Genomic DNA, 24,179 nt, shown 5'->3' on the forward strand with positions numbered 1-24,179 from the left:
TTTGTATTCTTTAGTAGAGACGGGGTTTCACCGTATTAGCCAGGGTGGTCTTGATCTCCTGACCTTGTGATCCGCCCGTCTCGGCCTCCGAAAGTGCTGGGATTACAGGCTTGAGCCACCGCGCCCGGCAAAATATTCTTAAAGTAAAAATTCACCTCACTGGAATGACGTTCTTTTCAAGAATAACAGGGAAGTGGTTAGAGAGGTGAAGGGGTCTAGAGGAGACAGGCACTAAGGACACACTCAGATACTTGGGCTTCAGGTGCTGGGCATTTGGTTGGCACTATGAGGACCTGTCAGGAGTGGGATCTCAAAGGCCCCATTGGCAGGGTATTTCGAGATTACGATATCCTTCTGAGACCCTGCTACTGCCAGAGGGTAGGGTAACCAGGAAATCTGGAGTACATATTTGGTAAAGACTATCTTTAAAAAGCCATTTGATCCTATGATATTCCCATGGAATTTTTAAAAGGCTTTTGGTAAAAATGATTCACTGGTTCTCTTAGAGTAGCAAGAAACATAGTTTGGATGTTCAGAAAAGAGAGTAATGAGGAGGACCCTCCCAAGCAAAGGTGATGACATGATGTAAAGCTATGACACTAAAAGGCCGCAGGCAGCACCAGGGTCTGCGAGGACTGGGCAGCCTGGGACAGCCTCTGATCAGTGAGACATAATAAAGGGCTGGTCAGTGAGTTTGATTCTGAACAACTAATTAGAAGTTTGGGAAAATACTGATCCTACTTCCTACCACATACTAATATATCCCAAGTTAACTACAGAATTATTTTTTTTTTTTTTGAGACAAGAGTTTCGCTCTTATTGCCCAAGCTGAAGTGCAATGGCACAATCTCGGCCAGGCACGGTGTCTTAAACCTGTAATCTCAGCACTTTGGGAGGCCAAGGCGGACGGATCACAAGGTCAGGAGATCAAGACCATCCTAGCCAACATGGTGAAATCCTGTCTCTACTGAAAATACAAAAATTAGCTGGGTGTGGTGGCACACAACTGTAGTCCCAGCTACTCAGGAGGCTGAGGCAGGAAAATTGCTTGAACACGGGAGGTGGAGGTTGCATTGAGCTGAGATCGTGCCACTGCACTCCAGCCTGGTGACAGAGCAAGACTCTGTCTCCAAAAAAAAAAAAATGGCACAGTCCCAGCTCACTGCAACCTCCGCCTCCCTGGTTCAAGTGATTCTCCTGCCTCAGCCTCCCCAGTAGCTGGGATTACAGGCGTGTACCACCACACCCAGCTAATTTTTTGGTTTTTTTTGGTGGAGACGGGGTTTCACCATGTTAGCCAGGCTGGTCTCAAACTTCTGACCTCAGGTAATCTGCCCGCCTCGGCCTCCCAAAGTGCTGGGATTATAAGCATGAGCCACTGTGCCTGGCCCAGAATTAATTTTTTAAAAGAAAACCAGAAGAAAATAAATATTAACATAGATCTTTGTAATCTAGAAACAATAAAAATCACACAAGAAGATCAGTTGATTTTTTTTTTGATAATACTCCTCAACAACAAAAAATAAACAAAATTGAAAGGACTACCAACTAGAAGTACTTGTAGCAAATACGATAGAAGGGTAGTATGTTGATTTTATTAAATACATAGTTTGATAATTAAGACCAAAAAAATTAGCAGGGTGCTCCTAATTTTAGATGTGAGAATAGGCTCACACCTATAATCCTAGCACCTTGGGAGGCTGAGGGAAGAGGATTGCTTGAGTCCAGGAATTTGAGACCAGCCTGAACAACATAGTGAGACTCTGTCTCTACAAAAAATAAAATATTAGCCGAGTGAGCTGGCACCTGCCTAAAGTCCCAGCTGCTTGGGAGGCTGAGGCCGGAAGATCTCTTGGGCCCAGGAGGTAGAGGCTGCAGTGAGCTGCTATCATACCACTACAATCCCACGTAGGCAGCAGCAAGACGCTGTCTCAGAAAAAAAAAAAGACAAAAAAATTGCTCACAAAAGAGGAAACAAAGACATAAAAAAGGTTCAGTAATCAGGAGTAATTAAAATATATCAAACAAAAAGTTGCCTTTTTTGAATGGTTAAATGATCAAGTAGGAAGAATTTTACATATATTTATGGGCACTTATTTGTAGTTTTTAAATTGCACACTCAGCACTGGCATAATAGAGCTTGTTGGTGCTTTTTATGAAGTGACGTCGTCTAATTGGGAAATCATCTGTCTACATTTGTTAAGAGCCTTAAAACTGTTATAGAACCTGTTTTATTTTACTTGTGGAGACCTAAATTTAAAACATGGAAAAATTTTATACATAAAGGTGTTTGTTGATATCACTTTACAATTGAAAGCGGGCTAAGTGTCAAACTGCAGGTGAGCCATTAGGTAAATCACAGTATGTCTCTCAGTGAAGTGTTCTGCAGTCAACCACTATAAACCATAATTATGCCAGAATTATGAAAGATAACAATATAGATAAATGTGAATCATAAAAATTATTAAAAGTTTGATATAAAATAGTAGGCCCATCCAGCCAGGCAACATGGTGAAACCCTGTGTCTACAAAAAAAAAAAAGAAGAAGAAGAAAATCAAGCATGGGGCATGCACCTGTAGTCCCACCTATTCAGGAGGCTTAGGCAGGAGGATCACTTGAGTCCAGGAGGTTGAGGCTGCAACAAGCCATGATTGCACCACTGTGCTCCAGCGTGGGTGACAGAGCAAAACCTTGTCTCAAAAAAAAAAAAAAAAAAAAGCCAAAATGTTAGTGCTTTTAGGCACTTCCAGAAGTCTTATTAACCTGACAACAGTGTTGAGAAACTCCCGAAAAGTAATGGCCACCAGGCAGAAGGGTCCCAGCCACAGCCCCACGTTCCCAGCAAAGTGTTGATAGCTCAAGGCCACAGCCAGAACAGCACAGCAGGGGCTCGGGGCAGGTACTGCTCACATCCCGTTCTTGAACCCGCACACCTTCAGCAGACACTTGAGAAGTAGTTCATCGTCCTAGGCACCTGCCATGCAAAAACTGAAGACGGCTGGTGAAAGACCCCATGCACTTCCTGAAAAGCTGGGCTCCTGTCTCCATGACCCAGGCTCCCGGCCTCAGCCTGCTGCCTTGGGAGGCCTGCCAGGAGGCCTGGTCAGCGCTTCTCTGGCCTGGCTGGCATGTTTGTTGTGCACTGCCTTCAGCTCACGTTAGGATCTGTGACTTTTGCAGTGTGATTTGTTCATCCAGGAGGGGGCCCGTCTGGGAAGAACCCCCGCTGAAGTCGTCTCAACCTGCGACATCACTTTCGCCTGCGTGTCGGATCCCAAGGCGGCCAAGGACGTAAGGACCCCCTCCCTCCCCTCAGCGCCTCCGGGTCCCAGCCGGGATTGCTGGCTGGCCTCCTCCCCTCTTCCCCTGCGCACCAAGTGAGTGTCCACGTGTGGGGGGCTGAATTTCCCATCAAGGGCCATCTCCCATTGTGAAGGGTGTTTGCATTCATTGAATACAGACTTCCTTTAATTCAGATCAAAGAATGAACCCTTTCTTTGGGTTTTCCTAGGGCCCTTGGAGTCTGTGCTGAAATTCGTCTTGAACAGGCTTCATGTGTTCTTGTTGAGCTGGAAGCTGTGGGGCTGAGTGTGCCTTTGGTCCAGGTGCCAGGTTTCTATGTTTAGCTGTTGCTGTATTTGTGTATTTTACAAGTTCAAGTGCAGTAGTCATCTTGTTAAACTGGTGACTAGCCTAATCCAAGTAAATCCAAAGAAGCCCCCAAAATAAATAAACCATTCTTTTAAATGGGTTTCTTTTTAATAAAAAGAAATGCACACACTCACATATATTCTTTTTAAAGATAAATGGGAGCATGCAGGAAGTACTTTTCTATCCCTTGCTTATTTCATTGTTCTTCCCTTTTCAGCTTGATAGAAATCAGGAAATGAGCCAAAACAGCAGCAGGATTCTGATCTGAGGTCTGTAGGGCTCCTGAGCATCTGCCTGGGAGCCTGGGCTATTGCTTCTCCCTTATGTCCCCACAGCTGGTGCTGGGCCCCAGTGGTGTGCTGCAAGGGATCCGCCCTGGGAAGTGCTACGTGGACATGTCAACAGTGGACGCTGACACAGTCACTGAGCTGGCCCAGGTAGCAGCCTTCCTCGGGCTGGCTCTCCAGCATCTTTTCTATCAGAGCCCAAGACCCAGGCTTGCAAGAGTGGGCAATTCCTCTAGAGCCAAAGCCAGAGAGGGAAGAGGAGAGGCGAGTAGCCTTGGGACTAGCCTATCCCGTGCCCCACCTTTAAACTGCAGCTAGTCTGAACAGCCATGGGCAGTTGCTGCATGGCTGGGATGGGCGTCAAGTCCTGGAGCTGCCAGCCTTATGATGAGAAGCAACCCAGGCCGCCCGCCTGCCATTGGGGTTTGAGCAGCTGTCTGCATTTGGCACTTGCAAAGCATCCCTCCTCCCTGAGCATCTGGCCCAAATAAGGGAGTGAGAGCTGGGACCTACATGTTCTGAGGGGAGGGCAGCATCCACAGGGGAGGTGTGTGTTCAGCCGAGCCATTGACGTGGTTGCATCTGGTTCTAGTTGTTGGTCTCTAAGAAATTCCGGGCCAGGCGTGGTGGCTCACGCCTGTAATCCCAGCACTTTGGGAGGCCGAGGCGGGTGGATCATGAGGTCAGGAGATTGAGACCATTCTGGCTAACACGGTGAAACCCCGTCTCTACTAAAAATACAAGAAAACTAGCCAGGTGTGATGGCGGGCGCCTGTAGTCCCAGCTCCTCAGGCGGCTGATGCAGGAGAATGGTGTGAACCCGGGAGGCAGAGCTTGCGGTGAGCAGATCGCGCCACTGCACTCCAGCCTGGGCGACAGAGCAAGACTATGTCTCAAAAAAAAAAAAGAAAGAAAGAAATTCCAAGTCAGTTGGATGCCTGTGTGGAGACCCCAGCGTCTCATCACTGCTGTGCTTCGGCCTGTCTGACCTGCACATGGTTAGCTCCTGAGTTCAGGTGTCAGCTGTAGGACTTTGGTATGGGTGGCGTCTTCTCCAGCTCTGGAAGGTGTGATGAGCAGCCGTGGCCACTCAGCAACGCTCCTTGTGCCCTGCCCAGAGATCGCTGGGAGAAAGGAGGCCTCCAGAAGCTGTGACTTTTCTTTCCAGGTGATTGTGTCCAGGGGGGGGCGCTTTCTGGAAGCCCCCGTCTCAGGGAATCAGCAGCTGTCTAATGACGGGATGCTGGTGATCTTAGCGGCTGGAGACAGGGGCTTGTACGAGGACTGCAGCAGCTGCTTCCAGGCGATGGGGAAGACCTCCTTCTTCCTAGGTAACACGCCTGCACCCGTCAGGCCTGGAGCCTGGGGCCGCGTCTCCTCTGTGTCACACTGATGATAGCGCCAGTCCCACACGGCCTTTCTGCCGGGGGCCCCAGGGAAGGTTTCCTTTCACCTGCATAGTCAGTGCGTGGAAGGAGGAAGAGCCAGTCTGTCGGGGGCAGGTGAAGGGGGCCTCCCCTGGAGAGAGGTGGGTCTGAACAGAGGTGAGGGTGGGCAGAGAAGCGCTGTCTGTGGCATTCTTGGGCTGTGACCGTGAGTCTTTGCCCTGGGCAGGTGAAGTGGGCAACGCAGCCAAGATGATGCTGATCGTGAACATGGTCCAAGGGAGCTTCATGGCCACTATCGCCGAGGGGCTGACCCTGGCCCAGGTGACAGGCCAGTCCCAGCAGACACTCTTGGACATCCTCAATCAGGGACAGTTGGCCAGCATCTTCCTGGACCAGAAGTGCCAAAGTGAGTTGCCTCTGGCACCTCTTCTTGCTTTTGGTGTTTGATTAGAACAGGGGACTAGGTCAGGGGTTCGGTGAGCATGAAAGATGCCCTCCCTACTCAGTCCCTGACCCTGGCCAGAGGAGGTTCAGGAACACAGTGGGCGGGATTTGGGGATATAGGCTGGGAGCTCCAGCCCTCAGATATCTAAGGGTGTGGGAGAGGCCGAGAGGCCTAGACTGTGTGGGACGGAACCCTGAATACGTTTTAGGTATTGACACCTGATGGACTGTAGGTGATTTTTTATTTCAGGTCCTTGGCTTTTGTCTGATACTGGCTTTTTCTCCTCAGATATCCTGCAAGGAAACTTTAAACCTGATTTCTACCTGAAATACATTCAGAAGGATCTCCGCTTAGCCATCGCACTGGGTGATGCGGTCAACCATCCGACTCCCATGGCAGCTGCAGCAAACGAGGTAGGGTAGCTTGACAGAGGATGTGGCCCAAGCCCCTAGGCCCTTCAGTTTCTTTTTCTTTCTTTCTCTATTTTTTTTTCTTTTTTGTGACGGAGTCTCACTCTGTCACCCAGGCTGGAGTGCACTGGCGCAATCTCGGCTCACTGCAACCTCTGCCTCCTGGGTTCAAGCAGTTCTCCTGCCTCAGCCTCCTGAGTAGTTGGAATTACAGGTGCCCACCACCACAGGCTAATTTTTGTATTTTTAGCAGAGACAGGGTTTCTTTATGTTGTTTAGGCTGGTCTCGAACTCCTGACATTTTAAGCACTTATACATGCACTTTTTTTTATATTTGAGACACAGTCTGAGCAGTGGCGCAATTATAGCTCACGGCAGCCTTGACCTCCTAGGCTCAAGCAATCCTCCCACCTCAGCCTCCCAAGTTGCTGGGACTACAGGCGTGCACATCTGTATCCAGCTTCACATACACTTTTGAAAAGTTTTTTAGGGTAGAAGTTCTGCTTTCTTAGCTCGTGTTCATAGAATTTGAATCTAAAAAAAAAACAACTGAAAAACATTTGTCTTTACCATATGATTACAATAAAAATGGCACTGCGAAACAGCAGCTGTATTTTTCAAGTACTGTCAGCTGTTACGCTATTTTTATTTTATTTTATTTATTTTATTTTGAGATAGTTTCACCCTCGTTGCCCAAGTTGGAGTGCAATGGTGCAATCTCGGCTCATTACAACCTCCGCCTCTTGGGTTCAAGTGATTCTCCTGCCTCAGCCTCCCCAATAGCTGGGATTACAGGTGCCTGCCACTACTCCTGGCTAACTTTTTGTATTTTTAGTAGAGATAGGGTTTCACCATGTTGGCCAGGTTGGTCTCAAACTCCTGACCTCAGATGATCCACCCACTTCAGCCTCCCTAAATGCTGGGATTATAGGCGTGAGCCACCACGCCCAGCCAGTACTGTTCTGTTGACACCTGGCTTTTCATAGTGTAATTCTCTGTTCCTGAATTCTTTTTTTTTTTTTTTTTTCTTTTTTGAGACAGAATCTCACTCTGTTGCCCAGGCTGGAGTGCAGTGGCATGATCTCAGTTCACTGCAGCCCCCGCATTCTGGGTTAAAGTGATTCTCCTGCCTCAGCCTCCTGAATAGCTGGGACCACAGGCATGTACCACCACACCCGGCTAATTTTTGTATTTTTAGTGGAGACAGGGTTTTACCATTTTGCCAGGCTGGACTTAAACTCCTAGCCTCAAGTGATCCGCCTGCCTCGGCCTCCCAAAGCGCTGGGATTACAGGCATGAGCCACCGCGTGCAGCCTTGTTCCTAAATTCTGACTTCTGTCTCTTGTTTGTTTCAACATTTCAGAGTACTTATTTCATGACTCTTTCAGATTACATTACTATTTCAAGTCCCCCCATTCATTCGACCTGTGGATTCTCTCTGGACAGTAGAATTCCCCATGTATTTTATAAGTCTTTTTTGATGAAAGCTCATTTCTGACTATAGTTATTTTCCAAGGGTTTCATGTGGTTTGGCCTGGGAAAGCTGCTCTTTGAAATGACTTCCAAGTTGCCTCCACCCTGACTGCAGGATTCATTGGCTTGGAAGCAGAGTTTTTAGGTTACTTTCTCAATGCAGCTTGGTGCTTTCCAGCCATTTCAGTTCAGAGCTTAGGCTCTGTACTGTTAGGAGTTCAGAGGTCAGGTTCTTAACTGGTACATTGACCTTTAGTAGTTGTATTGATACATGGTTCGATTTGGAGCTAGTGTTTTTATCATTTGATTTCTGTTTGTTGCCTTTGTCTTTTGTTTGTTCCTCCTTTCTTGCTTGCTTTTTAGAGTTCCAGTTTCGGCTGGGCACGGTGGCTCATGCCTATAATCTCAACGCTTTGGGAGGCTGAGGCAGGCAGATCACCTGAGGTCAGGAGTTTAAGTCCAGCCTGGCAAAATGGTAAAGTTCAAGATCAGCCTGGCCAATATGGTGAAACACAGTCTCTACTAAAATATCAAAAATTAGCCGGGCATAGTGGCGGGCACCAGTAATCCCAGCTACTCGGGAGGCTGGGACAGGAGAATCGCTTGAACCTGGAAGGTGGAGGTTGCACTACTGTACTTTAGCCTGGTCAACAGAGCGAGACTCCATCTCAAAAAAAAAAATTCCATTTTCATTTATCTATTTTCTTTTTTACTTTGCCTCTTTACATTCATTTTTTAGTGGTTATTCTACAGATTGCAATATAAATCCTTAAAATAGAGTTAATCTTGCCAGGCACAGTGGCTCATACTTGTAATCTTTGTAATCCTAGCACTTTGGAAGGTCGAGGCAGGATTGCTTGAGCCCAGGAGTTTGAGACCCCCATCTGTACAAAAAAAAAAATACAGGCCAGGCGCGGTGGCTCAAGCCTGTAATCCCAGCACTTTGGGAGGCCGAGACGGGCGGATCACGAGGTCAGGAGATCGAGACCATCCTGGCTAACACGGTGAAACCCCGTCTCTACTAAAAATACAAAAAACTAGCTGGGCGAGGTGGCGGGCGCCTGTAGTCCCAGCTGCTCGGGAGGCTGAGGCAGGAGAATGGCGTGAACCCGGGAGGCGGAGCTTGCAGTGAGCTGAGATCCGGCCACTGCACTCCAGTCCGGGCGACAGAGCGAGACACCGCCTCAAAAAAAAAAAAAAAAAAAAAATACAAAAAACTAGCTGGGCGTGGTGGCGAGCGCCCTATTCCTAGTTACTTGGGAGGCTGAAGCAGGTGAGGCAGGAGGATTGCTTGAGCCCGGGAGTTCGAGGATGCAATGAGCTGTGATCGTACCACTGCACTCCAGCCTGGGAAACAGAGCAAGACCCTGTCTCAAGAAAAAAAAAAGATAATCTTGTACCATTTCCCGTTAAATGTAGAAACTTTGCAACCACATAGAAGCATTTATTTCTCCGTCCCTCGTCCTTTTAAGGCAGGGTTTCTCAACCTCGGCACTACTGTCATTCTGTGTGTGGGGGTTGTCCAAGCACTGCAGGATGTTGGGCAACCCACCTGCCAGACACCAGTGACATAGTCCTCCTTGGGTGACAGAAAATGTCTCCAGATATTACCAGATGTATCCTGGGGGCAGAAGCACCACAGGTGTGAGAACTCTCACTCTGAGGTATAGGTGGGTCCTGGGTGTTTCATCTGCCTTTATTTATTTATTTATTTATTTATTTTTATTTTTATTTTTTATTTTTTGAGACAGAGTTTTGCTGTTGTTGCCCAGGCTGGAGTGCAGTGGCAAAATCTTGGCTCACTGCAACCTCCACCTCCCAACTTCAAGCAATTCTCCTGCCTCAGCCTCCCAAGTGGCTGGGATTACAGGCATGCACCTGGCTAATTTTGTGTTTTTAGTAGAGATGGGATTTCTCTATGTTGGTCAGGCTGGTCTTGAACTCCTGGCCTCAGGTGATCCACCTGCCTCGGCCTCCCAAAGTACTGGGATAACAGGCGTGAGCCACCGCACCCGGCCTCATCTGCCCTTGTTTTAAACCCACCAGGCAACACTGTGATTTTTAAAGCAGTCATATGTATTTTTATTTATTTTTTTTTCCAAGACGGAGTTTCGCTCTGTTGCCCAGGCTGGAGTGCAATGGCGTGATCTCAGCTCACTGCAACCTCCGCCTCCCCAGGTTCAAGCGATTCTCCTGCCTCAGCCTCCTGAGTAGCTGGGATTACAGGTATACGCCACCACGTCTGGCTAACTTTTGTATTTTTAGTAGAAATGGGGTTTCTGTATGTTGGCCATGGCTGGTCTTGAACTCCTGACCTTGTGATCCGCCCACCTCTGCCTTCCAAAGTGCTGGGATTACAGGCATCACCCACTGCGCCTGGCCAGTCATATGTATTTTAAAGAAATTAAAAGAAGGCCGGGCGCGGTGGCTGAAGCCTGTAATCCCAGCACTTTGGGAGGCCGAGACGGGTGGATCACGAGGTCAGGAGATCGAGACCATCCCGGCTAACATGGTGAAACCCCATCTTTACTAAAAAATACAAAACACTAGCCGGGCGAGGTGACGGGCGCCTGTAGTCCCAGCTACTCCGGAGGGTGAGGCAGGAGAATGGCGTAAACCCAGGAGGCGGAGCTTGCAGTGAGCTGAGATCCGGCCACTGCACTCCAGCCACGTCTCAAAAGAAAAAAAAAAAAGAAAGAAAGAAAAGAAATTAAGAGAAAAGGCCGGCATGGTGGCTCACGCCTATAATCCCAACACTTTGGGAGGCCCAAGTGGGTAGATCACTTGAGGTCAGGAGTTGGAGACCAGCCTGGCCAACATGGTGAAACCCTGTCTCTACTAAAAATACAAAAATTAGCCAGACATGGTGGCAAGCGCCTGTAATCCCAGCTACCTGGGAGACAGGCCAAGAATCTCTTGAACCTGGGAGGCAGAGGTTGCAATGAGCTGAGATTGCACCACTGCACTCCAGCCTGGTGGACAGGGCTAGACTCCATCTCAAAAACAAAAGAAAAGAAAAGAAATTAATAGAAAAAATAATTTTAAGTTTCTCTAGATTTACTGTTTCTAGTAGACTCTATCCCTCCCTAAAGAAGAGTTTCTCTCTGGTGTTACTTCCTTTCCACTGAAAAAACTTTCTTTGGAATTTCCTATAATGTGGATCTGCCCAGTGACGTTTCTTTTACCTGAAAATGTCTTTATTCAATTGTAACCGTCAACTGTGAGCTGAAAGTTACCTCAGTGAACCTCAGTTATGGTGGCTCTTGCAGGACTACTTAATGTAAAAAACAAAACAAAACAAAAAAACCCACAGCCCACAGCTAATTACGTAGGAGGGACCCATGTGTCCATCCTCATTGCCTCAGCATGGCCCTATTGCCTGTTAAGCAATGGCTTTTTAGTTCTTTTCAAGCTTGTTCATATTCCACTAGTACCTCTGGGGCAGGTGCTGATTGCCAGGCAGTGTTCTGCACTCCGAGTACATGTTGGTGTGCAGCTCCCTCCATCCCTCCCAGGAACACTTACATTTAACTGGAAGCGGGTACAGAATTAGCACATAAGCAGTTAAAAAGGTCAGAATTTCAGAGTGTAAGAAATACAAGTAAAAGACAGAGATGACTGGGTAAAGTGGTGGGTGCAGCTGCTGCTTCATTTGGAACGGTTGGCAAAGGCCTTTGAGCTAAGAAAGAACCAGTGATAACTGAGTGAGGGAAAAGCATTCCATGCAGAGGGAATAGTAAGAACAACAGCCCAGAGAATAACATGGAGAGGCTTTGGAGAGTGATCTGCAGGAAGGGACATTAGGGACATTATTAAATTACTAATAATGCTGAATGCTTTTTTTTTTTGAGACAGAGTTTTGCTTTTGTCGCCCAGGCTGGAGTGCGATGATGTGATTTCGGTTCACTGCTCACTGCAACCTCTGCCTCCTGGGTTCATGCAGTTATCCTGCCTCAGCCTCCTGAGTATCTGGGATTACAGGCGCGCGCCACCACAGCCTCTATTTTTTTTTTTTTTTTTTGAGACGGAGTCTCGCTCTGTCACCCAGGCTGAAGTGCAGTGGTGTGATCTCAGCTCACCACAACTTCCGCCTCCCAGGTTCAAGCTATTCTCCCGCCTCAGCCTTCCGAGTAGCTGGGATTACAGGCCACCATGCCCGGCTAATTTTTTGTATTTTTTTTTTTACTAGAGATGGGGTTTCACCATGGTAGCCAGGCTAGTCTCGATCTCCTGACCTTGTGATCCACCCACCTCGGCCTCCCAAAGTGCTGGGGTTACAGGTGTGAGCCACTGTACCCGGCCCTAATTTTTGTATTTTTATTAGAGATGGGGCTTCACCTTTTTGGCCTGGCTGGTCTTGAACTCCTGACCTCAGGTGATCCACCCACCTCGGCCTTACAGACATGAGGCGCAGTGCCCGGCCAATGTTGAGTGCTTTATATCCCACAGTACATTTCATTCTCACAAGAACCCCTGGGTACTGTTCCCTCTCGCAGAGCAAGAAGCACAGTGGCTGGGGCCCAGAGAAACGGAGGTGCTTCATGCAAGGTCAAAACCGGATTCCTACCTAGACAACCTGAGCTCCAGCACTGCCTGCTAGCCTCATCCAGCACTGCCTCCAGGAATCAGATCTAGGTCTTGAAGGCAGCTCTGGGGCCAGAGACTGAGCCATCTCTTTTTTTTCCAGGTGTACAAAAGAGCCAAGGCGCTGGACCAGTCCGACAACGATATGTCCGCCGTGTACCGAGCCTATATACACTAAGCTGTCGACACCCCGCCCCCACCCTTCCAACCCCCCTCTGACCCCCTCTTCCTCACATTGGGTCGGGGGCCTGGGACTTCATTCTGGACCAGCCCACCTGTCTCCATTTCCTTTTATACAGACTTTGAGACTTGCCATCAGCACAGCACACAGCAGCAGCCTTCCCCTGAGGCCGCTGGGGAGGGGACAAGTGTCAGCAGGATTGGCTTGTGGGAAAGCTCTTGAGCTGGGCACTGGCCCCCGGACGAGGTGGCTGTGTGTTCACACACACACAAACACACACACACACAGACTCTCGCCCCTGGATAGAAGCTGCCCAGAAACTGCTGCCTGGCTTTTTTTCTTCCGAGCTTGTCTTATCTCAAACCCCTTCCAGTCAAGGAACTAGAATCAGCAACGAGAGTTGGAAGCCTTCCCACAGCTTTCCCCAGAGCGAAGAGCCTGTAGTCACGTCCACATCCCCACTGGATTCCCTGCAAGGAGAGGCCTCGGGCCCAGATGAGCCAGTACAGACTCCAGACAGAGGGTCCCTTGGGGCCCTCCAACCTCAGGTGATGAGCTGAGAAAGATTTTTACGTCTAAGCGTCCAGTGTGCACCCAGCGCTCCATAGACGCCTTTGTGAACTGAAAAGAGACTGGCAGAGTCCCAAGAAGATGGGGCCCCTGGCTTTCCAGGGAGTGCAGCAAGCAGCCGGCCTGCAGGTGAGCTTGGAGGTCCGGCCCTCACCGCCTCGAAGCCACGCCCCAGACGCCACTGCCACGGCGCTCCTCCTTGGGCTGTTCTAGTATTTGGATTTGCATTCCAGCTCTTGGGAGGGGGTCCTCAGGGCCACTAGTGATGAGCCACGAGGAGTGGGGGTTGGGGGCGCTCCTTCCTGTTTCCGTTAGGCCACAGACTTCACCTGGCTCTGAAGAGCCACTCTGACCTCGGTTCCCTCCCAGTGGTCCCCCCTTCTGCATTCTGCCCTGCCAAGTCCCCTGCATGCCCACCACTCTCCATCCTCCCTCCTCTCCCTCTTCCTCCTGTGGAGACAGTATTTCTTTCTGTCTGTCCCTTCTTTGGCCCAGACCCAGCCTGACCAGCGATGAGCATTTCTTAGGCTCAGCTCTTGATACGGAAACAAGTGTCTTCACTCCAGCCAGCATCATGGTCTTCGGTGCTGCCCGGGCCCGGGGTCTGTCGGGAGGGAAGAGAACTGGGCCTGACCTACCTGAACTGACTGGCCCTCCGAGGTGGGTCTGGGACATCCTCAAGGCCCTACATATCTCCTTGGATAGGGGACCATGGGGGGCTTGGGATGATGCAAAAAAACAAGTCACCCAAGGGATGTCAGTTTTTTATCCCACTGCATGGGTTGGATTTTCCAAAATCATAATTTGCAGAAGGAAGGCCAGCATTTATGATGGAATATATAATTATGTATAAGGTGGCCACACTGGGGTGGGGTCCTTCCCCCCTCACAGCTTTGGCCCCTTTCACAGATAGAACCTGGGTTAGAGGATTGCAGAAGATGAGGTGGGGGAGGGCAGGGAAGATGCCTGTCGGGTTTTTAGCACAGTTCATTTCACTGGGATTTTGAAGCATTTCTGTCCGAACACAAAGCCTGTTCTAGTCCTGGCAGGACACACTGGGGGTGGGGGCGGGGGAAGATGCGGTAATGAAACCGGTTAGTCAATGTTGTCTTAATATTGTTGACAATTCTGTAAAGTTCCTTTTTATGAATATTTCTGTTTAAGCTATTTCACCTTTGTTTTGAAATCCTTCCCTTTTAAGGAGAAAATGTGACACTTGTGAAAAAGCTTGTAAGAAAGCCCCTCCCTTTTTTTCTTTAAACCTTTAAAGGACAAATCTAGGTAATTAAGGTTGTGAATTTTTATTTTTGCTTTGTTTTTAATGAACATTTGTCTTTCAGAATAGGATTGTGTGATAATGTTTAAATGGCAAAAACAAAACATGATTTTGTGCAATTAACAAAGCTACTGCAAGAAAAATAAAACACTTCTTGGTAACACAACTGTGCCACAGGAGTCCTGCTTCCCTCGCCCTCGGCGAGATGGGTGGGAGGACAGGGCAGCTGCGGGGCCGCGATGGGTTTTCGGGACCTCAGCGTCTGAGAGAGACGGACCTGCGAGCGGCGGCGAGGTCCGCTCCGGGGTTGGAAGCGCGAGCAACGGAGGCCAAGCGGGTCAATAGGGAGGCGGAGCGGGGACAGACTGTCCTGCCGGCCAATCAGTGAGCGCGAGTGGAGCAGCGCGCCCTATCATAGCCTGGGGGCGACCCGGGAGCTCTGCCCCCGAGCGGCCGCCCCAGGCTGGTGCCGGCCGCGTCCCTGGCCAGCGGGAGCGAGCCTGACTCGCGCAGCCGCCGGCCGCGTCCCTGGCCGGCCGGAGCGGGCCTCACTCGCGCAGCCGCCGGCCTCGTTCCAAGGCGCCCGCAGGGTTTCGCGAGCCGAGGCGGGCCGACAGGAGCCGGCCAATCGCGAGCACGGAGCCGGCCTGGGGGCGGGGCGGTGCCCACTCAGCCAGTCAGGGGTGGGGGCGGAGCCAGACCCCGCGGGCGGACGCGAGGACTGGAGGACCTAGGACAGAAGGATTGGTGGACCGGAGGAGCGGCCGGAGGGGAGGGCGCTTGGCGGCGGCCTGTGGCCATGGCCACTGTAATGGCAGCGACGGCGGCGGAGCGGGCAGTGCTGGTGAGGCGCGTGGGCCAGCGGGCGGGCTGGCGGGGCGGCGGGGCCAAGTGTGACCGCCGGGTCTGTCCCGCAGGAGGAGGAGTTCCGCTGGTTGCTGCACGACGAGGTGCACGCTGTGCTGAAGCAGCTGCAGGACATTCTCAAGGTAACGACCCGTGCCCTGCCCCGCCGGGCGTGGCGACCCTCCCTCCTCATCTCCCTGGCTCCACCTGGGGCCCCGCGGCTGCGTCCTGAGCGCCTATTGCGTGCGGCCGCCGCGGCTTTCAGGCAAGGCCCCGCCTCCGCGAACTCGAGCCGACCTCGTTACACAAGCACCTGCGTGCGGGCAGGAGCGAGTCCTGACGCGGGTGCTAGCAAGGGCCTGAGTCCCGCCCGGCCTCGGATCGGGGAAGGCCGCCTTGGGAGCCAAATAATTCTGCCTCTGCCCGGCAGTGTGACCCTCAGCCAAGTCAGTGAACCTCCCTGGGCCTCCCTTTTCTCATTGGCAAAAAGGAGATAACAGTACCCGCTTCGCGAGGCTGTAGTATAGATAGTATAGATAAATGAGCCAAGCAGCTCACAGAAGTGACCGGCGCAGTGCTTGCCGTGGGTTACCCTGACTACTGCCTTGTTCCCTGACTCTGCCCCTTGCCCCTTTCCCCCTCAACCAAGCTGGGAGGCTGCCTCCGTCTGTTCTGTATTCCCCGAGGCGGGCACACAGGAGGTGTTCAGGGAATGTAGGGTAAACAGATCGGGCTCACGGTTAGGTGTCCGGGGTGCTTGGGCAGGGTCTTCCCACCCCAGCTGAAACTGAGGCCAGGCCACCTTGTTCCTTCCCCCCGCTGACGTGGAGGGAGGGGGGCTTCTGGAAGAAGCACTGGGCCGGGCCTGAGTGGGCACTACCAGCTCCCCTCCTTCCCTGTGTGCCACAGGAGGCCTCTCTGCGCTTCACTCTGCCGGGCTCGGGCACTGAGGGGCCCGCCAAGCAAGAGAACTTCATCCTAGGCAGCTGTGGGTGAGCCTGGGCTGGGCGGAAACCGGGGAAATGGGTACCTTGGAGGGTAGGAGGCATGGCCACAGCCCTGTCCTGCAGACCAGCTGGGTGTGCGATGGGACAGGAGGGGCAGCCCGCTGGGAGGGAGGGCTGGGTGGTGGGGGTGGTGACCACAGACACCGCTCTGACGCCACGTATTACAGCACAGACCAGGTGAAGGGGGTGCTGACTCTGCAGGGGGATGCCCTCAGCCAGGCGGTGAGTCCCCCAGCCCTGTCCCCTCCCATCCTGCCAGTGGGGAAGAGCATGGGGGCTCCCACGTTCTCTCTGTACAAGCCCTCCGACTCTGAGCGGAACCCTTGATGTCTCTGGCCTCAGTTTTCTCCTTTGGAAAATGACAGCAGCCCTCACACCTCCCCCGGCATCAGTGTGCGGATTCAGGAAGAGGTGCAGGAGGGGGGTTCTTTGCACACGGCCTGGGCCTGGTGTCTGGACCAGTGAAACATGGGCATTGGCGGATTAGGCTGGCCACACATCACAGTTGAATCAGCCAACTCCTGAGGTCCAGTCTGCACCCAACCCTGTGCCAGGCACCAAGGCGTGGGGGGAGGGCCCCCCTCCTGGACTCCATCTGTTGGCCTTTGTAGACGCTAGATGCACCCCATTTGCACAGAGCCTCACAGAGGCTGCCTTCTGTTTTCCCCTTCCCGTTTCTTCACCTCTTTCAATTTCACTTCCTTGTGGCTCCTCTTGGGCCTGTTTTCCTGTTTCCTGACCTCCCTGTTCTCCCCCCAAACGGCCAAGGCATTGGGAGACTCTCTGCCCTACACAGCAGCCAAGGCCTGAGCCACCACACACCCCATTTCTGCCCCACGCTTAAGGGCTCAGAATGGCTGTGGCAGGAGGCGCCCCCCCACCTGGCTCACCCCACTCTTGCCTGTCAGGACGTGAACTTGAAGATGCCCCGGAACAACCAGCTGCTGCACTTCGCCTTCCGGGAGGACAAGCAGTGGAAGCTGCAGCAGGTGACCCCGCCCCTCCTGGCTAGTGCTCAGCCACAAGGACAGGCGGCAGCAGGCCCACCACGGGGCCTCCCTGGCAAGCACCTAGCCCTGGGGATCTGTGGCCACAGCAAGCCTGGGAGAGTGTTTCCTAGCAGCAAAGCTGGGGGCAGGTGTTTCCTGAAGCCCTGGAGCCTGCGCCACGTGGGGAGGTGGAGAACCTGGCCTGAGAGCCCCATGGCCAAATCGGGACTGTGGAGTCCCCACAGCAGCTGGCTTGATGAGATGGTTCAGAAGCCCTCTAAAAAGTCACTCCCTTGCCTAGAACCTCCAGGGACTTACCATGCTCCCCGGCAGCTCCTGTACCACTGGCCCGGGCCTCCTCTCCTGCCCCCTCCACCCTGACTGTCTCCATCTCAGGGCCCTTGTCCCTGCCATATCACCTTGTTTGCTTTCCTCCACAACTTGCACAGATGTCTTGGACAATACTGTCTGTCCATCCCTTAGAAAGGAGAGGGCAGCCCACTCGGGCAGAGACCGGGCCTGCCCCGCCCCTTGTGATGCCAGGCGCCCATCACCTGGCACGGACCTGGCCCTCCGGGGCGCAGAGATGACAGTGTGGAGAGTGAAATGACCTGGGGCAGGCAGGCAGGCAGCACACCCCCTCCCCTCCGGGCTGCATGGAAGCTGGCGTGACCCCTCTGGATGACCTCTGCTTCTAGATCCAGGATGCCAGAAACCATGTGAGCCAAGCCATTTACCTGCTTACCAGCCGGGACGAGAGCTACCAGTTCAAGACGGGCGCTGAGGTCCTCAAGGTGAGCTGCCCCCAGGCCTGACTCCTGGGCCTATAGGGTCCCACATTCTGGATCCGAATCACAGGTGGGTTCCAATCCCACTTGGAGCTGTGCAACCTCTAAGCGCTTACCTGCCTACTCTATGTCTCCATTTTCTACCTGTGGGGTTAGGGGCAAGCTGGAGTAACTGTTCGCCATGATAATTCAGGTCATGGGGCCCCCAGTAAGCACTCGGCACATACTGCTGCTGGCAGCAGCAGTGAAAGCCTTCACATTAACCGCATGGCACATGTGAAGAGCTGACCCAGGCGCCTGACCTCATTCGTGAGTTCTGCCCCTGCCTCACTGTGTGTCCTCTGGTGGCTCACCTGCCCTCTCTGGACCTCTGTTTCCTCACACGTAGAACCAGATAGACTAAGATCTCCTCGAGAACTGTAACCACCCTAGGGTGCTGCAGCCCCCATGCCCCCAGTCAGCTCTTACGTGTTTCCTGGGAGGGACATCACCCCGGTACTCATGGCCACGGCTGGATGGCATGAAAGCTGGGGCTCTGAGGAGTCTGCCGGGGCTCTGCTCCACGGCAAAGGGAAGAGATGGGCTCCAGGGGGTCCCACCATCCACCATCCGCGACCCTGGCTTACCCTCCTGAAAACCTCAACCCAGCCATCCATTGCCTCCTCCAGGAAGCCTTCTCTGACCTTTTGCAGGCAACCTTCGTTGCCTGTACCCCTGCTGGCAAAGCCTGTGCCCCTGGGACTGACCTCCCAGGACCTTCCATTCCCCATTGATCCAGCGCCCAGGATCCCTGTGCAGTGAATCAGCCCTGTCCTGACTGACATCAGTGCAGATGTCCTGCCCTCCCCGACACCCAGCTGGAGCCCAACCACCTGTCTTTAGCAGGCCCCTGCTGCTGGGTTTTGGGTCCTGGGAACCGTAGCCACTGGGCGGGAGTGGGAGCTACCATATCTGTTGTTCCTGATGCATGAGGGCCCGGGAGGAAGCGGAGCCAACCCCGCCCCTCCCTGCAGCTGATGGATGCAGTGATGCTGCAGCTGACCAGAGCCCGAAACCGCCTCACCACCCCCGCCACCCTCACCCTCCCTGAGATCGCCGCCAGCGGCCTCACGGTCAGTGTCCCTGCCAGCCCCTGCTCCAGGAGAGGGGTCACCACAGCGGGGCCCAGCTTGCCCTCAGGATGGACACCAAGGGGTGCCACCTCCCAAATTATAGTTAGAATTCTGTCTAGGCAATTTTCTGGGATGGGGTCCTTGGCTTCTGTCCTGTGCCCCCAAAATACGTTAACCCTGTTTGGGGTTAGTGGTTCCCAAACCTGACAGCACAGGAAGGTACTTGGGGCACCTGGGAAAAGTCTGGAAGCCCCCCGTTCATGGGAAGAGCATCTCTGGGGTGGGGACTGGGGTCCCCTGCAAACTCCCTGAATGACTGCAGAGTCCTGCTCCATCCAGCCTGGGTTGGGAGCTTGGGAGGGTCTCATCCTACCTGCCTCTCGCAGCGGATGTTCGCCCCCGCCCTGCCCTCCGACCTGCTGGTCAATGTCTACATCAACCTCAACAAGCTCTGCCTCACGGTGTACCAGCTGCATGCCCTGCAGCCCAACTCCACCAAGGTGAGGAGGGACCCCTGCCCGGCCCGCTGCCCCCCACGCACACACCCTGCAGGGCCTGATGGGTCTGGTGCCGTTCTCCCTAGAACTTCCGCCCAGCCGGAGGCGCGGTGCTGCACAGCCCTGGGGCCATGTTGTAAGTAGGCAGGGGAGAGGGGTCCAGGCATGCCCACCCCATCCCTCTGCACCTGGAGGGCCGGGCCCCCCCTCAGGGACCCTCTCACCGCCCACAGCGAGTGGGGCTCTCAGCGCCTGGAGGTGAGCCACGTGCACAAAGTGGAGTGCGTGATCCCCTGGCTCAACGACGCCCTGGTTTACTTCACCGTCTCCTTGCAGCTCTGCCAGCAGCTTAAGGACAAGGTGGGGCCCGGGCCAAGCACCTTCATTAGGGGAAGGGCTTCTAAGGGTCCTTGCCACACCCTCACAGTGCCCTAACCTTGGGGTCTGGTGTACCCTCACAGTAGGCAGGGGTTCTGAGGGCCCTGCCCCACCCTCAGAGCGCCCCAATCTTGGAGTCTGTTGTACCCCGATAGTACTACTAAGCAGCAGTGCCCTGTCCTGACATACTGTCCTTGGGTGACCTTGACATCTCCCCTGGACCACCCCATCCCCTCCATCCAGCCACTCACCACACCCCCTCTCCTTGCAGATCTCCGTGTTCTCCAGCTACTGGAGCTACAGACCCTTCTGATCACAGCACCCAGGAGCTTGTCTCCAGGAAGGCGACCCATCCCCTCATACCCACCCCAGAGCACCAGCCAGCACCAATGCCAGGCTGCTATTTATCTCTCTGTCCTACCCCCTCCCCTGCCTAACACATTTGCACTGCTGGGAATGGACACTGGAAGCACGAGGAGGAAGGGAGGCTAATCTGGTAGGGTAGTGGGGAGGTCCGGAAGGCGGGGCCGAGGGCGTCCGACATTCCCAACCCCGCCCTTCTGGTTACCATGGGAATCTTTGGACTCAGGACAGGGCCAGGCCCAGGGCTCTCCTTCCTCTCCCCTTCGCTGTCCCCTCCCCCTGGAGGGTGGGGGGTGGCACTGAGCGATGAGTCCCAGGGGACAGTCAGGACCGGCGTAGACGAAGCCACCCCAGGAGTGAGTGTAGTGCTGGTTCCTGTGCTCCATAGCCCCGATCCAGGGCCCTCTAAGAAATAAAGATCATCAGCCGGGCGCGGTGGCTCAAGCCTGTAATCCCAGCACTTTGGGAGGCCGAGACGGGCGGATCACGAGGTCAGGAGATCGAGACCATCCTGGCTAACACGGTGAAACCCCATCTCTACTAAAAATACAAAAACTAGCCAGGCGAAGTGGCAGACGCCTGTAGTCCCAGCTACTCGGGAGGCTGAGGCAGGAGAATGGCGTGAACCCGGGAGGCGGAGCTTGCAGTGAGCTGAGATCCGGCCACTGCACTCCAGTCCGGGCGACAGAGCGAGACTCCGCCTCAAAAAAAAAAAAAAAAAAAAAAAAGAAATAAAGATCATCACATTCCCACTGGAGCCCTGTCTGTCTGTCTGAGTGGGGACCCAGGCAGGGGGGGGTCCCTGGTAGTCAGTGGTCATCCACTTTAGGAGCCAGTCGTCTCCCCTATTCCCAGAGCCTGGCTTCCCCCACTCCTTGTGCCATGCAAGGGCTGGACACAGAACCCACCTTCGAGACAGGACAGGTTCTCTCTCATTCTCTCTGCCCAGAGGCCCAGGGGGTGGTGACAAGAGCTCCATCTGGGAGTTCAGGCCGCCGAGTCTGAGACCAGCTCCCCTCCCAGCTAGGTGACCCAGGATGACCTGGCACAGTTGTGTTGACTGAAAGCTTGGAGAGGCCAGGTGGGCACCTGAGTGGGGCGGGGAGTCCTGTATCACCCACCCAGATGGGGACTGGAAGACACTGCAGACTCAGGCTCTGGGCAGACAAGGCTTTGTTACTACCACGGGGCAGGACACACACGGTCAGGGTTCCAGGGCCAAGTTATCCACTCCCTTGGGTCTTTCCTGCACGAGAAGCACAGAGGGACCGAGCGGGTTTGCTCCTTGTTCCCTAGGGGGATGAGCACCCTTCCCACCACTCCCCCCACCTCCCTCCTGCATCCCCAGTACAGTTCCATGCAGGTCCCGGAGGCCAGCAGGGCTCACCTTCCAGGGGCTCACCTTCCTGGGGCTTGCCCTGCGGGGCCCGGGGGAGTGACAGCAGCTGCAGCACCAGCAGTGGGCGACGACCAGCAGCAGCAGGAGCAGCACCGTACCTGGGGACAGGACAGCCATCCAGGTGTGACCCCGGCCCAGGGCAGGGGGCTGGGGGGACCCCGAGGCTGCAGCCACACTTACCCACGAAGGTGAGGAAGATGATGAAGGCAGCAGTGTCCCATGTGGACTGGAAAAACTGGTGGCTCTTCAGTCTCCCCAGGACTTCCTGAACTGTGGTCTCCAGCTCCTCTGTGGACACAGCCATCTTGGCGTACACAGTGCTGCCTGCCCTGACCCCCCAGAGGCTGCATCAGAACCCTGGGCTCTGCTCAGCGGGGACCACATCCAGGCTTCCCACAGCCCAGCCTCTGCCTGCGCCTGGCCCAGCACCAGCTTCCCCGCCCCCTCCCACTCCACTTCTTCTTTGGCCCCAGGCCCAGCCTCTCTCCTTGCCCAGCCCTGTGGTCCCTACCCTAACCGCAGCCTGGACAACCTTCTCCCCAGCCACTGTCTTCTCCCCTCTCTCCCCACTAGCAGCCCAGCCCCCAGACCCCCACCTAGAAGCCTCCAACTCCCTCAACCAGGCAGGTCTGGGGAGCACAGGCTGCTTCCTGCTTCCGGCTCCATACCACCTGAGGTCTTGGTAACCAGCCCCGCCCTCCCCAGGGCCAGCAGAGGCTGCCAAGCCCAGCGGAGAGGGCCCAGCCCCAGCAGGTGCACTCCCTGGCTCCCCACTGCTAGAGGCCCAGGGAGGAAGATGAGGGCCTGTGGCTTCAGTCCTGGGACTTTTTACCTTTCCTCAGTATCCCAGATATCCAGCTGTGTGCTTGGCCACTGCTGACTTCGTGAATGAGAGAGAGAGACAGGAGGGAAGGTGTGTGGGAGGGAGGGGGAAGGGGGAGAGAACCTGCCTACATCCCACGACCCTTGAGCAGCTAGGACAGGTGTGCCTGCATCATACAGTTGTCCTTGGAATCCTCAAGGGTTGGTTCCAGGACCTCCCCGGGTGCCAAAATCCACAGATGCTAAAGTGTCCGATATAAAATGAGGCAGTATTTGCATATAACCTGTGCATATATTCTATACTTTAAATCATCTCTGGATTACCTATAATACGTAATATAATGGCCGGGCATGGAGGCTCACACCTGTAATCCCACCACTTTGGAAGGCCGAGGTGGGCGGATCACTTGAGATCAGGAGCTTGAGGCCATCCTGGCCAACATGGCAAAACCCCACCTCTACTAAAAATACAAAAATTGGGGCGGGGCACAGTGGCTCATGCCTGTAATCCCAGCACTTTGGGAGGCCAAGGTGTGTGGATCATGAGGTCAGGAGATCAAAACCATCCTGGCTAACACGGTGAAACCCCATCTCTACTAAAAAATACCAAAAAAATTAGCCAGGCGTGGTGGCGGGCGCCTGTAGTCCCAGCTACTCGGGAGGCTGAGGCAGGAGAATGGCGTGAACCCGGAAGGCAGAGCATGCAGTGAGCCAAGACCGAGCCACTGCACTCCAGCCTGGGTGACAGAGCAAGACTCTATCTCAAAAAAAAAAAAAAAATTGGGCCAGCCGCCGTGGTTCACGTCTGTAATCCTAGCACTTTGGGAGGCCGAGGGAGGCCGATCCCCCTAGGCCAGGAGTTCGAGACCAGCCTGACCAACATGGAGAAACCACGTCTCGGCCGGGCACGGTGGCTCAAGCCTGTAATCCCAGCACTTTGGGAGGCCGAGACGAGCGGATCATGAGGTCAGGAGATCGAGACCATCCTGGCTAACATGGTGAAACCCCGTCTCTACTAAAAAATACAAAAAACTAGCCGGGCGAGGTGGCGGGCGCCTGTAGTCCCAGCTAGTCGGGAGGCTGAGGCAGGAGAATGGCGTAAGTCCGGGAGGCGGAGCTTGCAGTGAGCTGAGTTCCGGCCACTGCCCTCCGGCCTGGGCGACAGAGCGAGACTCCGTCTCAAAAAAAAAAAAAAAAAAAAAAAAAAATATATATATATATTATATATATATATATATATGTATAATACAATGTATGCTAGGTAAATAATTGTTACATTGTATAGGGAATAACAAGCAAAAAAGTCTGTACATGTCCAGTACAGATGTGATTTATTTTCCAAATATTTTCTGTCTGTGGTTGGCTGAATCCACAGATGTGGAACCTGTGGATACAGAAGGCCAGTTGTACTAGGAGTCTTCACTGTCCTTATATTCTCTATTTTCATACTCAAAAATATCAGGTAATGTGAGGCTCTGCACCTAGTACTGTGCTGTGTCACCTGGTTTATTTCTCAGCAATCCTAACTTGGGTATTACTGCTTTTTCCATTTTACAGATGAGGAAATGGAATCCTAGAGAAGTTAAGTCATTAGCCCGTCACACACCTAATGTATTAATTTCCCAATGCTGCCGTAACATTACCACAAATTCAGTGGCTTCAAACAACACAAATTTATCATCCTACGGTTCTGAAGGTCAGAGTCTCAAATG

At 53.3% G+C, this 24,179-nt stretch overlaps 3 protein-coding genes across 12 annotated transcripts in view; 2 read left to right on the forward strand and 1 right to left on the reverse strand.

The window, feature by feature from the left end:
• GLYR1 (glyoxylate reductase 1 homolog) overlaps window positions 1-14,432 on the forward strand; it is a 45,631-nt gene extending 31,199 nt beyond the window's left edge. For 2 of the 6 annotated variants that reach the window (XM_033235831.1, XM_033235833.1), the window contains 6 exons: window positions 3,182-3,292; window positions 3,988-4,089; window positions 5,108-5,270; window positions 5,554-5,733; window positions 6,061-6,185; window positions 12,343-14,432. In XM_033235831.1, the coding sequence (XP_033091722.1) occupies window positions 3,182-3,292; window positions 3,988-4,089; window positions 5,108-5,270; window positions 5,554-5,733; window positions 6,061-6,185; window positions 12,343-12,417 (756 nt within the window). In that variant the 3' untranslated portion in view covers window positions 12,418-14,432. The remainder of the gene's footprint in view (window positions 1-3,181; window positions 3,293-3,987; window positions 4,090-5,107; window positions 5,271-5,553; window positions 5,734-6,060; window positions 6,186-12,342) is intronic. The other 4 variants (XM_033235832.1, XM_033235834.1, XR_004443034.1 and 1 more) reach the window with 3 other exon arrangements.
• A 257-nt stretch (window positions 14,433-14,689) lies between these two features.
• On the forward strand, window positions 14,690-20,672 carry ROGDI (rogdi atypical leucine zipper). 3 transcript variants are annotated; one of them, XM_033235835.1, is made up of 11 exons: window positions 14,690-15,110; window positions 15,184-15,255; window positions 16,022-16,104; window positions 16,287-16,341; window positions 17,028-17,108; window positions 17,807-17,902; window positions 18,910-19,008; window positions 19,395-19,508; window positions 19,592-19,641; window positions 19,718-19,865; window positions 20,155-20,672. In XM_033235835.1, the coding sequence occupies exons 1-11, from the start codon at window positions 15,066-15,068 to the stop codon at window positions 20,194-20,196; spliced, it is 885 nt and encodes a 294-aa protein (XP_033091726.1). In that variant the 5' UTR covers window positions 14,690-15,065; the 3' UTR covers window positions 20,197-20,672. The 3 variants fall into 3 exon arrangements, with proteins under 3 accessions (XP_033091726.1, XP_033091727.1, XP_033091728.1); XM_033235836.1 differs by having other exon boundaries at window positions 19,739-19,865; XM_033235837.1 differs by lacking the exon at window positions 17,028-17,108 and having other exon boundaries at window positions 14,737-15,110; window positions 20,155-20,483.
• A 730-nt stretch (window positions 20,673-21,402) lies between these two features.
• On the reverse strand, window positions 21,403-22,339 carry SMIM22 (small integral membrane protein 22). Of its 3 annotated transcripts, none has more exons than XM_033235840.1 (4): window positions 22,242-22,339; window positions 21,826-21,974; window positions 21,649-21,743; window positions 21,403-21,492 (listed from the first exon to the last, which is right to left on the reverse strand). In XM_033235840.1, exons 2-4 carry the CDS (start codon window positions 21,947-21,949, stop codon window positions 21,451-21,453), a joined length of 261 nt encoding a protein of 86 aa, XP_033091731.1. In that variant the 5' UTR covers window positions 21,950-21,974; window positions 22,242-22,339; the 3' UTR covers window positions 21,403-21,450. The 3 variants fall into 3 exon arrangements, with proteins under 3 accessions (XP_033091731.1, XP_033091729.1, XP_033091730.1); XM_033235838.1 differs by having other exon boundaries at window positions 21,634-21,743; XM_033235839.1 differs by having other exon boundaries at window positions 21,634-21,743; window positions 21,826-21,969; window positions 22,242-22,338.
• Between the last annotated feature and the right edge of the window lie 1,840 nt (window positions 22,340-24,179).

The sequence above is a fragment of the Trachypithecus francoisi genome, unplaced genomic scaffold (genome assembly GCF_009764315.1).
Source record: "Trachypithecus francoisi isolate TF-2019V2 unplaced genomic scaffold, Tfra_2.0 Lachesis_group15, whole genome shotgun sequence".
In the NCBI taxonomy this organism is placed as follows: Eukaryota; Metazoa; Chordata; class Mammalia; order Primates; family Cercopithecidae; genus Trachypithecus; species Trachypithecus francoisi.